This window comes from Nomascus leucogenys, chromosome 17 (genome assembly GCF_006542625.1).
Source record: "Nomascus leucogenys isolate Asia chromosome 17, Asia_NLE_v1, whole genome shotgun sequence".
Classification (NCBI taxonomy): domain Eukaryota; kingdom Metazoa; phylum Chordata; class Mammalia; order Primates; family Hylobatidae; genus Nomascus; species Nomascus leucogenys.
This window is the reverse complement of record NC_044397.1, coordinates 31,985,818-32,002,730: the sequence shown is the minus strand read 5'-3', so window position 1 is coordinate 32,002,730 and position 16,913 is coordinate 31,985,818. Positions and strand designations below refer to the sequence as shown.

At 46.0% G+C, this 16,913-nt stretch overlaps 1 protein-coding gene across 1 annotated transcript in view; it reads left to right on the top strand.

Moving 5' to 3' along the window:
- The window catches only part of RAC1 (Rac family small GTPase 1), a 30,506-nt gene extending 13,840 nt beyond the window's left edge, over window positions 1-16,666 (top strand). The window contains exons 3-6 of the mRNA XM_030796479.1: window positions 4,662-4,779; window positions 12,892-12,954; window positions 14,613-14,772; window positions 15,058-16,666. Of these exons, the coding sequence (XP_030652339.1) occupies window positions 4,662-4,779; window positions 12,892-12,954; window positions 14,613-14,772; window positions 15,058-15,188 (472 nt within the window). The 3' untranslated portion in view covers window positions 15,189-16,666. The remainder of the gene's footprint in view (window positions 1-4,661; window positions 4,780-12,891; window positions 12,955-14,612; window positions 14,773-15,057) is intronic.
- The last annotated feature ends 247 nt before the right edge of the window (window positions 16,667-16,913 follow it).

Here is a 16,913-nt window from a genome sequence, read left to right as displayed (position 1 = left end):
AATTAAATTGGGAATTAACTTGTCTGTGTTACGGTTTTCACATTCCTTTGACCATTTGTTTTGCTGTAAAGCCATCTTTAATCCTCATATGAACAGATACTAATTTTTTCTTAAACATTCACTGAAACCTAATTATAAGGTATTTTAGGCTTTTAAAAAATAGGGCTGGGCGTGGTGATCTCAGCACTTTGGGAGACTGAGGCAGGTGGATCACCTGAGGGTCAGCAGTTCAAGACCAGCGTGGTCAACGTGATGAAACCCCGTCTCTACTAAAAATACAGAAAATTAGCCGGGTGTGGTGGTGGGTGCCTGTAATCTCACATACTTGGGAGGCTGAGGCAGGAGAATCACTTGAACCCTGGAGGCAGAGGTTGCAGTGAGCCAAGATCACGCCACTGCACTCCAGCCTGGGCAACAAAAGCGAAACTCCATCTCAAAAGGAAAAAAAAAAAAAAAAAGAAACTTAGGGTAATACAAACTTTTTCCAACTTTGCTAATTGATTTTTAGACATCCAGAAAACAAACTTTGTCTGTGAAGTATAGAGACTGGATGATGTTAAAGAAAACCAGAGTTGGACACAAGAACTCTGACCAAAAGTCTGATCAGAAACAGTCCTTGTCAGTGCAAGAGTTTCAGATACATTGGCTTTCTGGGAACTGGAACGGGAAGGATTCCATTATGTTTTAATTGGTCTTTTCTGATAAGTCATCAGTTGGTTACGTGTCAGCATTGAGGTATAGCACTTTGGAATTGAAACTTGGGTGTGTGTGTTGAAGGGGGTATGGGAGGGTGGAATTGGCTGTTGAATTGCTTACTCCCTGTAGGCAGCAGAATTGGGTGGAGACAGGAAAGTGCTGCTCTGGTGATGGGTTACCCGGGAGCCCATGTAGCTGAGCCTCATAATGCACCATCCTGCAGCTGCTATGAGTCCTCCCTGTGCAAGCTGGGGAGGTGTCGCCTCCTCCCTACCTGTGTTCACCTCCTCAGGCACAACACACACCCAGGTGCTCTCTGAAGTGTTGTACCCATGTGGTGTTGTTGTTGTTGTTGTTTTCCTTTTTTTTTTGGAGTTAGTCTCTCTCTCTCGCCCAGGCTGGAGTGCTGTGATGTGATCTCAGCTCACTGCAACATCTGCCTCCTGGGTTCAAGCAATCCCCTGCCTCAGCCTCCCAAGTAGCTGGGATTACAGGCATGCACCACCACACCTGGCCGATTTTTGTTTCTTTAGTAGAGACAGGTTTCACCATGTTGGCCAGGTTGGTCTCAAACTCCTGACCTCAGGTGATCTGCCCACCTCAGCCTCCCAAAGTGCTGGGATTACAGGTGTGAGCCACAGCGCCCATTTTACTGTAAGTGGAATCATGCTGTCCCTGTTGTCCTAAATTTATGGGGGAGATTTTCCTTATCTACATATGTAGATAAAGGTTTAATCATTAATGATTAATGATTTTGAAGTACTGTAACTGATTTAACCCACTGGTCACTTGGACTCTTGGTGTTAACAAACATTGCTGGGTTCAGTGTTGTCCCTCATGTCTTTGTGTACACCTGATAGATTATTAGAAGTAAAATCATGCCAAATCAAAAGACAATGGATGTTTTAAATTTTGGTAGATACAGCTGGGCGTGATTGCTCACGCCTGTAATCCCAGCACTTTGGGAGGCCAAGACGGAAGGATCACTTGGGGTCAGGAGTTCGAGACCAGCCTGGCCAACATGGTAAAACCCCCACCTCTACTAAAAATATAATAGTTAGCTGGGCGTGGTGGTGCACTCCTGTAGTCCCAGCTACTCGGGAGGCTGAGGCATGAGAATTGCTTGAACCCGGGAAGCAGAGGTTGCAGTGAGCCGAGATTGCGCCACTGCACTTCAGCCTGGGTAACAGAGTGAGACTCTTGTCTCCAAAAAAAAAAAAAAAAAAAAATTAAAAAGAAAAATTATTTTTTGGTAGATACTACCAAATTGCTGTCTATAAGGCTGTCACTTTGCTGGCCTTGACTAAAGTGGCCTCTTAGTACACACTGCCGTTAACATGGGTTGAAGTTATCTAACGGTTTTCATTTCCAATCACAGATGTGGTTAAAATCTTTTGAATTTTTTTTTTTAATTAAAAAATTTTGCTCACGCCTGTAATCCCAGAACTTTGGGGAGGCCGAGCCGGGCGGGTCACTGAGGTAAGGAGTTTGAGACCAACTTGGCCAAGATGGTGAAACCCTGTCTCTACTAAAAATACAAAAATTAGCTGGGCATGGTGGCACATGACTGTAATCCCAGCTACTCGGGAGGCTGAGGCAGGATTGCTTGAACCTGGGAGGTAGAGGTTGCAGTGAGCCAAGATTGTGTCACTGCACTCCAGCCTGGGCAACAGAGCAAGATGTTGTCTCCAAAAAAGAAAAAAAAAATGTGTTTTTGTAGAGCTATGCTTTGCTATATTGCCTAGGCTGGTCTTAAACACCTGGCCTCAAGTGATTCTCCACCTTGGCCTCCCAAAGTGTTGGGATTACAGGCGTGAGCCACCACACCTGGCTCTTTTGAATGTTTACTGTACATTTTTATTTAGTCTCTTGTGAATTGTCTGTTTAAATCTTTAGTATTTTTCTACTGAAATTTTTTCTTACTGATGGAACATTTCCTTCCTTCCCTCCTTCCTCCCTCCCTCCCTCCCTCCCTTCTCTCCCTCCTTCCCTCCCTCCCTCTCTCCCTCCTTCCCTCCCTCCCTCTCTCCCTCCTTCCCTCCCTCCCTCTCTCCCTCCTTCCCTCTTCTCCTACTCTCCTTCCCTCCTTCCCTCCTTCCTTCTCCTTTCTTTTCCCCTCCCTCCCTTTGTGGTTTTTTTTTTTTTTTTTTTGAGATGGGGGTCTTGCAGTATTGCCCAGGCTGGACTTGAACTACTGGTCCTTCCACCTCAGCCTATTGAGTAGCATGCTCCACTGCAGGTGGCCTGATGGAACGTTTTGTAAATAATCCTCAGTCTGTCATTTGTCTTTGTACTTCATTATAGTGTCTTCTGCCATATAGAAATTTAGCATTTAATGTAAATAATACCACCTTACCCGGGCGCGGTGGCTCACACCTGTAATCCCAGCACTTTGGGAAGCTGAGGTGGGCGGATCATGAGGTCAGGAGATCAAGACTAGCCTAATCAACATAGTGAATCCCCGTCTCTACTAAAAATACAAAAATTACCCAGGCGTGGTGGTGCTCACCTGTAATCCTCAGGAGGCTGAGGCAGGAGAATCGCTTGAACCCAGGAGGTGGAGGTTGCAGTGAGCCGAGATTGCGCCACTGCACTCCAGCCTGGGCGAGAGTGAGATTCTGTCTCAAAAAAAAAAACAAATAATAATAATGGTATAATACCACCTCTCCCTCAGAATTGTATGTTGTACTTAGACCTTTCCTACTTAAATAATGCAGAAGTATGCTCTAGTATTTTTTTCTAGGGTTTTTGTGGCTAAAATTTTTATCTTTAATTCATTTAGGACTTATTTTTGGTATAGAATGAGGCAAGGACCTGATTCTTTTTCCCTTATAGGGGGAAAAAAGTCACAATACCATTTATCCAATAATCTTTTTCTTATGGAAGCATAATTACCATGTCCATCACCATCACACCTTTTCTTTCTTCTTCTTCTTTTTGAGACCGAGTTTCACTCTTGTTGCCCAGGCCAGAGTGCAATGGCGCAACTTGGTCCACTGCAACCTCTGCCTTCCAGGTTCAAGCGATTCTCTTGCCTCAGCCTCCCAAGTAGCTGGGATTACAGGCACCTGCCACCACGCCCTGGCTAATTTTTGCATTTTTAGTAGACACAAAGTTTCGTCATGCTGGCCAGGCTGGTCTCAAACTCTTGACCTCAGGTGATCCACCCACCTTGGCCTCCCAAAGTGCTGGGATTACAGGCGTGAGCCACCGCGCCCAGCCTCTGCTTTTTATTATATTTTTCCTTTTTTTTTTTTTTCTTTTTTGCCTTCCTGTCCAGAGGAAACACTATTTTCTTCTAAAGCTTGGTTTCTGCTGACCAGTAGCAATTTTTAACATCAGTCTGATTTCCCTCTGTCAGCCCTGTAGGCTTTGCTCGTTACCTTTCCTGACTAATTTGTGTAGCAACTTCACATGAATTTAAACATTTGTATCATCAGTTACACTCACTTTGAAAATGTTATTGGGAGTCTTGTTAAGTCAGGTGTGTTTTGTGTGACTGCTCTGCACTCAGGCCTTCTGGAAACCCTGCAGAGGGTAGCTCTAGTGGCCAGCTCTCTTGCTGAAAATGAGCAACATAAGTACATGAAAAACCCAACAAGTAGGATTTGAAAGCGGGGCTAATCGTACCCTTATTTCTTCCCGGGATAAAAGTCTTAGTTTAAAGTAAAATGTTTTTATTTCTGACAGTGATTTGTTTCACTTAAATAGCTTGTTGTTTGTTTCACTTAAATAGCTTGTTGTTTGTTTCTTTCATTTTTCTTAAGTTTTGGGTTTGGTTTGTTTCCCGCAAGTTTTGCCCCTGCCTCCTTCCTCTTTCCTCCTTGTGCCTGCAGGGACATTTGCTGGTGTGGCAGCCTCTAGGCCCATCCCTAGCCTTTTTCTTGGCACACCTTCTCTAGGATGGCCGGGACAGTGACTTAGCTTCTGTATCTGTGACTAACCATTTTCATTCCATTCTACAGCTTTGACAATTATTCTGCCAATGTTATGGTAGATGGAAAACCGGTGAATCTGGGCTTATGGGATACAGCTGGACAAGAAGATTATGACAGATTACGCCCCCTATCCTATCCACAAACAGTAAGGATTGCAGCTGATTTTTAATGTGTCTTTTAGAGTATATAATTCTCCAGTGCTTAATTAGTGCATGTTACCTATGGACTTGCTTATGTTGCCATCATTTGGGTATTGAATAAATAGCAAACAGGGTGGAATTGGTTGCGTATAAACATCCCCCTAGATGCAAGCCAGGGGTTTTGTGTTTTGAGCATTACCAGCTGTTCCATTGTTAGGCATTTTACAGTCTTCCATTTAGCTTTAGAATAACTGTATGAAAGAGGTACTTTTTGTTTTGTTTTTGCAAACCAGTTTTTAGCACCAATTAGTTTGAAGGCAAGTTTGCTGCGTGACGTTTTTGTACCACAGAATCAAATTAGGCAGTTAAGATTCAGGTTTCTTTAAACCAAGTTAGTAACTAATCTTACAGGTTTAATACATTTTTTCCCACAAAATACATAATTTGTGTGGATATAGGACCTAAATCTATTCAATGTAGATTGAGGTTTTCGTTTTGTAAAATGTATCCAGTGTGTCTAATCAGAAAAAAAAGTTTAGTTTTGCTTCTGTATCAGACAACTAAGTGATTTATTTACCAAAGCTAATTAGAGCAGTAGCTGGTGAAAATGGGTACTTAGAAGACATTGTTGTGGTTAAAAGTTACTTTTCTTTAAGCAGTTGTTTTACTTGTGTATCAGTGTATCGTTTGCTTATCTTGTTACATGTTCTTCATTTTTAAAAGTGTCTTTGGAAGCAAAAGTTAAATATGCTTGAGATTCCTTGGGTTGATAACCTGTGTGCATGTCCTAGCTCTGTGACTTCAGGCAGGCTTCTTCCTCTCTCCAGTCTTTGCCTGTTTCCTCGCAGGGTGAGATGAGTACATGTCACGCACACATAGCAGTCCTGGGCACATAGCACACACAGTGGGGCCAGCCGCTGTCAGAATTCTCCTGTTCCTCAGTGTGCGGGTGGGTCGGCCTAGAGAGTGCTGCTTTCCACGTTGTGCCCAAATGAGTGGAAATTGTGTGGGTGCTCAGCAAACCTGGGTTGGCCGGAGGGATTGGGGTTGGGGTTGGGTTGAGGTCAGGAAGACATCCTAGAGAAAGTCTGGCTTTTGAGCCCTGACTGATGATGAGGCAGCGTGTGATTGATTCAACCAGTACTTTGTTTTAGGGGGTAATATGGATGAAATAACTTAGTAGTTAAATCTACTGTATTAAAAATCAGTCTATAATCCCCAGACAATTGAAATTCTTCAATATCTTAGGAAACTATTCTATACCCAGTGGATGTTTAATAATTCAGATTGTAAATGGATTTAAAAACATACTGGCTGGTAGAGTAGGAGTCTGCAGCCCACTGGACACATATGGAAGGGTGTGGTGTCATTCTGAGAAATGAGAGCCACCCTGCTGTGACTCAGGGGGTACCGGGCAGGGCGAGGCCTTTCTAAGGAAGGCCTCACAGTAAGTCAAGGGTGACTTGGCAGGAGTCCCACTTTGTGTTCTGAGGAACACACAGATAAGGAAGGAGAACTCTCCTCAGCTTGAACAAAGCTGTAGAGTGTGAGGCCTGGTATCAAAGTAGGTGTTGTCCTCATAGGGCTAGAACTTAAACTTCATGTTTCCTCTGTGTGAGACTGTGGACTGCTTTCCTGTAAAATATTTGAGGAGCAAGAAGGGAGTGAGACATGGTTCTTGCCCTCAGGTAGTTCACAGAAAAGTCCCATAAACTGTGTAATACACCCTGTGCTAGCAAGGGGGTGAGCCGGGCGCTTAAGGAGCAAGAGGGGCAAGCACCCACCCAGCAGTGGAAGCCTTCCTGTCTGGACTCCTTCAGAGATAAGGAAATTATCTTGACAACTCAGGGACAGGCCACAAATGCTCAGATACCAGTGTCTGGAAGGTCTCATCCCGTTGAGCCACACTGTCCTAAGAATGAGATCTGGTAGTAACATGCTGGCACCTGGGTCTCTCGTTGATAAAGGGGAAACCTCTAAATTTTGTACTACATGGAATGTGGTCCCTGATTGCTGGCTCTGTGGTCTGCAGACCTGTTTATGTAGCTCATCCAAGACTGCTTAGACACACTCCTGAAGGACCAGTTGGAAGATTTCTTATCTAGGGCGTCCTAAAAAGAGATGTTACATTTCCTGTGGTCATTTAACTTTGGCATCCTCTCTGTTGGGTAGCTCTGTCTGACTAAGTCTGTTCAGACCATTCATTTCTTCTTCGTTCTCCAAAAGATGGTGAGCAGGTAGTCGCCATTCTCAGTTGAAATTACCCTTCAGGTTTTTATTTTCCCGAATTACGTAATCCTTAAATTATTTTCTTTTGAAAATCTTTCCTAAGTCCTGCATACTCATCTTCAGTTGGCATGCACAGAATCAAGTCTTGTCAGAGTGATGCTCAAGTCCAGCATCTTCCCTTGTGTAGATCACCTGTATTTATTTGCCTGCTTGTACCGGCATTGGTGTTGTGAGTGGGAGCCTAAGTGACCTGTCAGTGTCACAACGAGTCCTGAGCCCTGTGTGTGTCCTGAGACACAGGCTGTGCAGCGGGTTCGCTGAGATGCAGAGCCTCCATGTTGGAGTCAGCCAGGACCCCAGTGCATCATGCCAGTTGTTTCATTTTCTGTCTAGGCTAAAAGTTGTTTTTTTTTTGTTTTTGTTTTTGTTTTTTTTTGAGATGGAGTTTCGCTCTTGTTGCCCAGGCTGGAATGCAATGGCGTGATCTTGGCTCACCACAACCTCCGCTTCCCAGGTTCAAGCGACTTTCCCGCCCTAGTCTCCCAAGTAGCTGGGACTACAGGCATGTGCTACCATGCCCGGCTAATTTTGTTTTTTATTTTATTTTTATTTTTTGAGATGGAGTCTTGCTCTGTCGCCCAGGCTGGAGTGCAGTGGCGCGATCTTGGCTCACTGCAAGCTTCACCTCCTGGGTTCATGCCATTCTCCTGCCTCAGCCTCCCGAGTAGCTGGGACTACAGGCGCCCGCCACCACACCCAGATAATTTTTTATATTTTCAGTAGAGACGGGATTTCACCACGTAAGCCGGGATGGTCTTGATCTCCTGAGCTCGTGATCCGCCCGCCTCGGCCTCCCCAAGTGCTGGGATTATAAATTTTGTATTTTTAGTAGAGACGGGGTTTCTCCACTTTGGTCAGGCTGGTCTCCAACTCCTGACCTCAGGTGATCCGCCTGCCTCAGCCTCCCAAAGTGCTGGGATTACAGGCGTGATCCACTACGCCTGGCCAGTGCTAAAGGTTTTAAAGTGGTGGGCTAGACTCCTGTGATGGTAGATAAAAAGAAAAACTGTGGTGTTCGGCTTGGCAGTTTGGAGTTTCAAAAGGCCTCAGCCTTTTGTGAGGTTGGCTGTTACAAGTGCAGCCAGAGAGCACCAGGCACACACCTGTGGTTAAACAGAACTGGAGTTGTTACTCTTCGCAGCGAGGGAGACATGCACCTGGGGGCTGTGGGAATTCGGCCCTCACTCTTACTGGCTGGGAGCAGGGGATATTTGGTGATTTTTGTGGTTTGTATGATGATCTTGGATTTGTCACTACTTAGAAATGATTATGAGTTGTTTTTTTTAAAGTTTATTTACTTTTGGCCCTATTTCAGCACGGTCACACAGGTGACCTTGTCTGATGTTAGTGTTCTGCGAGATTATTCTATTCAATAGTAACACCTCCACCAGGGCGAAGCTGCGAGCGCCAGGCTGGTTCTCATACGTCAGGGCTGCCTGACCCTTTTATAGGATTACAGGCGTGAGCCACTGCGCCTGGCCAGAATGTCTGTGTTTTTTAAAATTCCAAACCTGCAAGTAAAGTCCAGGTGGACAGCATTTGGAAGAGAATAAAATGAAGTAGAAACAACACTACTTTTTTGTAGTGAGATCTCAGCTGTCCAGATGCCCGCCCTGTCCTACTCCATGGAAAGTGGACCCATCTGTTGTGGATGGTTCCACCAGTGGGTAGGAGGCTGCGGGAAGAGCAGCCCTGGCTACGCTTCTCACCACCGAGGAGGGAGTGGTGTGTGATGCAGAAGTAACAAAGGCGTTGAAGGCACCACATGTGTAACAGGCATGCGCGAGTCTGGGTTAGTCAGAAAGGGCAAAGCAGTGCTCAGGTTGACTGGAAACATGGGCCAGTGACCGGAGACAGCCTGAAGCTCCAGAACACACAAGTGACGTGTGAGGAAGGAAATTGAGAGACGCTGGAGAGACACCCGTGGTGCCCTCTCAGGTCCTCTTGAGTGTTACGAAGACAGGGAAGAAATAGAGCCTCCCAGCCAGGGTCAGCCAGCACAGCCTCTTTGTGTGAGGCGTCAGGACAGTGACGGCCGGGAGGAGGGGATGCTAGGAAGTGAGTACCAGAAGCACTAGACAGGGTTTCGGGAAGCTATATTTAGCTGGGAACGAAGAAGGAACAAGGAAGGAACAGGCAGATGGCATAGCGCGAACGCTGGGTGGAAAGTGGAACTGCTTGCTCCTGTCGTGTGTGTCTCTTCTCCATCAAAAAAGAGGCTCTTACAAATCGAAAGGATACCACAGATATGATCAGAGGCTCTTTGGAAGCTGCATTTTTGTAACTGGTTCTCGATGATCCTCTCCCATGGTAAAGATTTGGCACCATATCAAGTCCTTGGGAGGACAAATCTTCAAAAATAGCCCATAGATGAAACCCAGATAGCTGTGGAAACTAATGTGCTCTTTGAATGTTAAGTCAGAAAAGCTCGAGTGGCCGGGCGCGGTGGCTCACACCTGTAATCCCAGCACTTTGGGAGGCCGAGGTGGGCGGATCACGAGGCCAGGAGATCGAGACCATCCTGGCTAACACGTTGAAACCTCGTTTCCACTAAAAATACAAAAAATTAGCTGGGCATGGTGGCGGGCACCTGTGATCCCAGCTACTTGGGAGGCTGAGGCAGGGAGAATGGTGTGAACCCGGGAGGCGGAGCTTGCAGTGAGCCAAGATCGTGCCACTGCACTCCAGCCTGGGCGACAGAGTGAGACTCCCTCTCAAAAACAAAAAAAAAAAAAAGAAAAGAAACCCCGTCTCTACTAAAAATACAAGAAAATTAGCTGGGTGCAGTGGTGTGTACCTGTAGTCCCAGCTACTGGGGAGGCTGAGGCAGGAGAATGGCATGAACCTGGGAGGTGGAGCTAGCAGTGAGCCGAGATCGCGCCACTGCACTCCAGCCTGGGTGACAACAGCGAGACTCCATCTCAAAAAAAAAAAAAAAAATGAAAAAGAAAAAAAAGCTTGAGTGAGATGAAATTAAAATAATTTTCTCATCTGCCACCCCCCTTTTTTTTGAGACAGAGTCTCACTCTGTCACCCAGACTGGAGTGCAGTGTCATAATCTCGCCTCACTGCAACCTCCACCTCCCGGGTTCAATCAATTCTCTGCCTCAGCCTCCCAAGTAGCTGGGATTACAGGTGCCTGCCACCATGTCCAGCTAATTTTTTGTATTTTCAGTAGACACGGGGTTTCACCATCTTGGCCAGGCTGGTCTTGAACTCCTGACCTTGTGATCCACCTGCCTCGGCCTCCCAAAGTGTTGGGATTAGAGGTGTGAGCCCTTTTCTTTAAACAGTTCCAGGGTTCTATGTTGGAAGAGTGAGTTTGTCAGTTTTTATTGGAACAAAGAAATGAATTGACAGCATTGCGATAAACACTGGAAGTGGCACTTCTAAAATTTGTCCATGGCTGGAAGTGGTGGCTCATGCCTGTAATCCCAGCACATTGGGAAGCCAAGGTGGGTGGAGCACCTGAGGTCAAGAGTTCGAGACCAGCCTGGCCAACGTGGTGAAACCTGGTCTCTACTAAAAATACAAAAAATTAGCTGGGCATGGTGGTGTGTGCCTGTAGTCCCAGCTACTTGGGAGGCTGAGGCAGGAGAATCACTTGAACCCAAGAGGCAGAGGTTGCAGTGAGCCGAGATCGCGCCATTGCACTCCAGCCTGGGTGACAGAGCAAGACTCCGTCTCCAAACAAAAATGCTTGTCCTTAAGGGGTGGCTTCCCCCAGACCTACAAAGTGGCCCAGAATTGGAGGTCTTAGTGTCAGCAAGTGTTTATTTTGATAATGCAAGTCTGTACATTCAAACCAGGCTCCCAGAACTAGGTGGAAGATAGGAACATTTCTGCATAGGAGACTTGGAATGTTCTGGCAGCATTAAAACCGTCAGCCCTGAGGCCTGGCTATGTTCTGGGAGAACCCTTTGTCTGGTAGGCATCATTTACAGACGGGTCCTTTTCCTGTGTGCTGTGGCTTCAACTAGGGTGTGTCTGAGAACTCGGATGGAGCACTTGAAAGTGCCCGTAGCTCCCTCCTGCCTTTGCGGTAAGGGACAGTGCAGAACATCTCCGGCTGTGCCAGCTGTTGTAGATTCTGGTGGGTGCTGCCATGGGAGGAGGAGCACGTTGCCGCCCCTCAGGATCTGCCTGACCTCTGTCTTCACCATTGTTGAACTTACGCCTGCTTTTGACCAGGTAGCATGGAGCGTTTCAGTGGCATTTGTCATCAAAGATACGTTAGAATCTATTATATGCTTTTGGATCTCTCCGGAGGGTTAAGACAAAATTCTAATAAAGAATCGATAAGAGGTTATGTTGATTTTTGTTTTCCTCAGTCTGTACTAAACTCAAACCAAGTTCTCATGCATTACTAGGTTGGAGAAACGTACGGTAAGGATATAACCTCCCGGGGCAAAGACAAGCCGATTGCCGTATGTAAAACTTTCAGTCCACTTCAGTTTCAAGCTTTCTCTGTTCTCTCATTTCACTTCGTTTTCCTAGGATTTTTTACTAAGCCTCAAGCTCCTTGAGTGTTTTATATTTAATTCACTCAAGGTTGGGGTTTTGCTTGATGAAATAAACTTCATTAGAGTGTGATAGTTTACCCACCGGCTTGAATTAAAGCAGTTTGTGAACTGCAATCTTCCCCTCCCAAGTGAAGGAGGGGAGAGTGAGAGGGCCCCTCTCCTGGCTGGTTGGAGATGCAGATATGGAGATGACTCCTGGAAGCCCACCTGGCTGTGAGCCGAGCCGGAGCAGGACTAACCTTGTTGCTGGGGCCTTCTTTCTCCGCTTCGGTGTCCTGTGTGGTGGGGCTGTCTGGGCGCGGCTGTGCGGTGCTGCTGAGCTAACCCCACCGTGCTTGAGATGGTGTGCTGGGTGCCACGGTGATTCTCGGACGAGCTTGTGCATGCGCCAGCATTCTTCAAATGCCAGTTATAAAAAGCTGTTGTGTGGGATGTTTCTTTCCCTTTCAGGTACACGGTATCAGCTGGAGGGTTGAAAGTGTAGCTTGGGAATTGTGTGCCTTTCATAGAGTAGCATAATTGCCTTTTTCCAGGAGAATATTTTAGAAATCTAGCATTTTAGAATTCTTGGGCATTTTTAAATACAGGTAAATATTTGAATTTGGTTTGACACAGAACACAGAATGGATGAAGCATGCAGATGTGTGGCGTGTGCCCCGAAGCACCCTCCAGTCTGTCCTCTGCACTCACCCTTCGCGCCTCTGCTTCAGCCACAGCTGCCCCGGGAGCGAGTTCTCCTGAGGCCCTGGCTGTGCTGACTCTAGGGCAGCGTGAGGGTGGTTGTCAGCTGTGAAGGTGCCACTTACACACTAAGTCCTTCCTTGTGGAGGGAAGGGCTCAAGTAGCAAATATTGGAGCCCTCACTTGGTGCTGGGAGCTGTGACAGGCAGCTCCTGAAGAAGCAGTTTAATTGGAACCAGTGACCATCTAAAAATGTTCGTACTCTAAACCAGATTTTACAGAAATATTGGAATCATACCTTTATACTTGATTTTTTCTGTTAGGTGGAAAGGAAGCCTCCTGGGGGTCTGGTCTGATCCTCCTGATCCTTGAAGAGCTTCCAGCATCATTCTCCCTTCATGCTCCCCATTTTCATAAGTAACTGGTGGCTTGACATGCTGGGTTTGGTTTGGGAGCCCTCTGACAGACTGAAAGGGTGGATCAGGAAGCGTCTGACCACGCCCCTGGTACCTAGTAGACACGCTCGGCGTCCGATAAGTCCTTCCCAGCAATGTGTAGAAAGCAAAGTGCATGCTTCGTTCTGAGGTCGTTGTCTAAATGTTTCCCTGTGTTTCCTTTTTGTAGGATGTGTTCTTAATTTGCTTTTCCCTTGTGAGTCCTGCATCATTTGAAAATGTCCGTGCAAAGGTAGGTGGAGATTTAAAGTATGTATGTAACTTAAAGAATGATCCTCTCAGAAATAAATACTTTAAAATATCACTTAGCCTAGGAATTTTCAGTTATTTAAATTGGTTTTAGCAATTTGCTACTTAGGTACATGATTGGGTTTTTTTTCTTTTGAGATGGAGGTCTCACTCTGTTGTCTACGCTGGAGTGTGGTGGTGACATCAGAGCTCACTGTAGCCTTGAACTCCTGGGCTCAAACAGTTCTCCTGCTTCAGCCTCCCGAGTTGCTGGGACCATAAATGTGCACCACCATGCCTGGCTAATCTTAAAGAATTTTTGTATAGCTGGTTTTGTAGACCCTGGCTTGTCTCAAACTCCTGGGCTGAAGTGATCCTTCAGCTTCAGCCTCCCAAAGTGCTGGGATTATAGGTGTGAGCCACTGCATCTGGCTTATCAGCAGTTTATTTTATTTATTTTTGAGAGAGTCTTTTTTTTTTTTGGAGATGGAGTTTCACTCTTGTTGCCCAGGCTGGAGTGCAGTGATGCAGTCTTGGCTCACTGCAACCTCCGCCTCCTGGATTCCAGTGATTCTCATGCCTCAGCCTCCCGAGTAGCTGGGATTACAGGCATGCGCCACCACGCCCGGCTAATTTTGTATTTTTAGTAGAAATGTGGTTTCTCCATGTCGGTCAGGCTGGTCTCGAACTCCCGACCTCAGGTGATCCTCACGTCTTGGCCTCCCAAAGTGCTGGGATTACAGGCGTGAGCCACTGCGCCTGGCTGAGACAGAATCTTGCACTGTCATCCAAGCTGGAGTGCAGTGGCACAGTCTTGGGTCACTGCAACCTCCACCTCCCAGTTCAAGCAATTCTCCTGTCTCAGCCTTCTTAGTAGCTGGGATTACAGGCGCCCGCCACCACACCCGGCTAATTTTTGTACTTTTAGTAGAGACCGGGTTTCACCATGTTTGCCAGGCTGGTCTCGAACCCCTGGCCTCAAGTGATCCACCCACCGCAGACTCCCAAAGTGCTGGGATTTTAGGTGTGAGCCACTGTTCCCGGCCTAATATGTGGATTTTTAAAGCTTCAGGTTCTGGTTCAGAAGTGTCCTGGGTCTCATTAAAATAATGAGGCACTCAGAATTGGTCTAATAAAAATAACGACCATTTCTTTCTACTCCAGTCTCTTTCACAAACTTCTTAGTGAAAATGACAAGTGAGAGAGGCCCTTTAGTAGGGGCATTTTCAGTGGGGATAATAGCAGCAGACCTGAGATCTTGGGGTAGGTAGTTTATTCTCATTTCTGAACAGATGATGAATTTTCTCAGATGACTCTAAGAACTTGTTTTACCAAAAACAGTGATTTATTTGCTTTGGGAGGAACTCCCTTCCCTTTGTTTCTCTTCCCTTCCCCCTCTTCCCCTGTGGTTGTAGACCCCGTTCTGTCCGGTCGTGGTTCTGTCCAGCCATGATCCGGGAGTCCTAGCTTGCTAATGGAACACCTGAGATGTTCCTTATGGCTCAAGGCTTGGATTGAAGGTGGGAACCACACGAAGGCTCGGTGGGGAGGCCGTGCCTGAGGTTAGGTGTCTGGCATAAGTGCCGCCGGCTGGGTGTGATTTAGGTGAAGGACGTCTGTAAAGGAGCGTGTCAACAACCTCTGTTCCTTCTTCACATCTAGTGGTATCCTGAGGTGCGGCACCACTGTCCCAACACTCCCATCATCCTAGTGGGAACTAAACTTGATCTTAGGGATGATAAAGACACGATCGAGAAACTGAAGGAGAAGAAGCTGACTCCCATCACCTATCCGCAGGGTCTAGCCATGGCTAAGGAGATTGGTATGAAATCCTGCATTTTTCCTCCGCCTTGTACCTCTTTTATTGTAGTGACAGAGACTGGAGTCCAGTCTGGGAAAGGAGGGTGTGTGCCTCCCACTCAGGGCCTGGTGTACTCTTGGGGAACCAGCTGGCAAGGCCCTCTGGGTCTTAATGTCAGCGTTGGAAAGTGGAAGCAGGGCTGGGAGCCGGCAGAAGGCGCCCAGGCCCCAGGAGCTGCCTCCCAATGGTGTGATCAGAAGAGAGTGGGGTTGAGTGTACATTGCCGTGTGGTCGTGTTTCCTGTAGGTGCTGTAAAATACCTGGAGTGCTCGGCGCTCACACAGCGAGGCCTCAAGACAGTGTTTGACGAAGCGATCCGAGCAGTCCTCTGCCCACCTCCCGTGAAGAAGAGGAAGAGAAAATGCCTGCTGTTGTAAATGTCTGAGCCCCTCATTCTTGGTCCTGTCCCTTGGAACCTTTGTACGCTTTGCTCAAAAAAAAAAATGGTGGAGCCTTCGCACTCAATGCCAACTTTTTGTTACAGATTAATTTTTCCATAAAACCATTTTTTGAACCAATCAGTAATTTTAAGGTTTTGTTTGTTCTAAATGTAAGAGTTCAGACTCACATTCTATTAAAATTTAGCCCTAAAATGACAAGCCTTCTTAAAGCCTTATTTTTCAAAAGCCCCCCCATTCTTGCTCAGATTAAGAGTTGCCAAAATACCTTCTGAACTACACTGCATTGTTGTGCTAAGAACACCGAGCACTAAACTGTGTAAAGACCTTCGTCTTTGAGAAGACTGTAGCTTCTGCAGTTAGGAGATGCAGACACTTGCTCAGTAGTTTTCAGATGCGTAAAGCAGAACAGCCTCCCGAATGAAGCGTTGCCACTGAACTCACCAGTGATTTAGCAGCCCATGTTCACGACATCACATTGTACTGTAATGGAGTGAGTGTAACAGCTCAGCTCTTTGGATCAGTCTTTTTGATTTCATAGTGAGTTTTCTGACCAGCTTTTGCGGAGATTTTGAACAGAACTGGTATTTCCTCTAATGAAGAATTCTGTTCAGCTGTGGGTGTGCCGGGTGGGGTGTGTGTGATCAAAGGACAAAGACAGTATTTTGACACAATACGAAGTGGAGATTTACACTACATTGTACAAGGAATAAAAGTGTCACGGGTGAAAACTCTAAAAGGTTAATTTCTGTCAAATGCAGTAGATGATGAAAGGTTGGTATTATCAGGAAATGTTTTCTTAAGCTTTTCCTTTCTCTTTCACCTGCCATCCCTCCCCAAATTGGGCATTTAATTCATCTTTAAACTGGTTGTTCTCTTAGTCGCTAACTTAGTGCTTTTCTTATAGAACCCCTTCTTACTGAGCAATATTCCTCCTTGTATTATAAAATCTTTCTGATAATGCATTAGAAGGTTTTTTTGTCAATTAGTAAAAGTGCTTTCCATGTTACTTTATTCAAAGCTAATAAGTGCTTTCCTTAGTTTTCTAGTAACTAGGTGTAAAAATCATGTGTTGCAGCTTTATAGTTTTTAAAATATTTTAGATAATTCTTAAACCATGAACCTTCTTAACATCACTGTCTTGCCAGATTACCGACACTGTCACTTGACCAATACTGACCCTCTTTACCTCGCCCACGCGGACACATGCCTCCTGTAGTCGCTTTGCCTAATGATGTTCCTTTGGGTCTGTGAGGTTCTGTAAACTGTGCTAGTGCTGACGATGTTCTGTACAACTTAACTCACTGGCAAGAATATAACGTGGGACCTTTCAACCACTACAACAGAATTTTTTAAATTGACAGTTGCAGAATTGTGGAGTGTTTTTACATTGATCTTTTGCTAATGCAATTAGCATTATGTTTTGCATGTATGACTTAATAAATCCTTGAATCATACGACTGGTAATACTGGTGTTTTTCAGACTTGATGAACAAGTTCCTGGTGTGCGTTTGTTTGCCTTGCTTTAAAGTCCTGGGTTGTTGGAGACAGTCATTTTCAATGCGTATCTCCACACAGGAGGGACAGAGGGAGTGCCACCTCCAGGGGAGAACTGGGTGAGCCCAAACAATACGGCAGGAGTGGAGGTGACATTCATGTTTGGACCTGTCAAACATGGCGAAGCTCTGATGGAGAAGCGCGCGT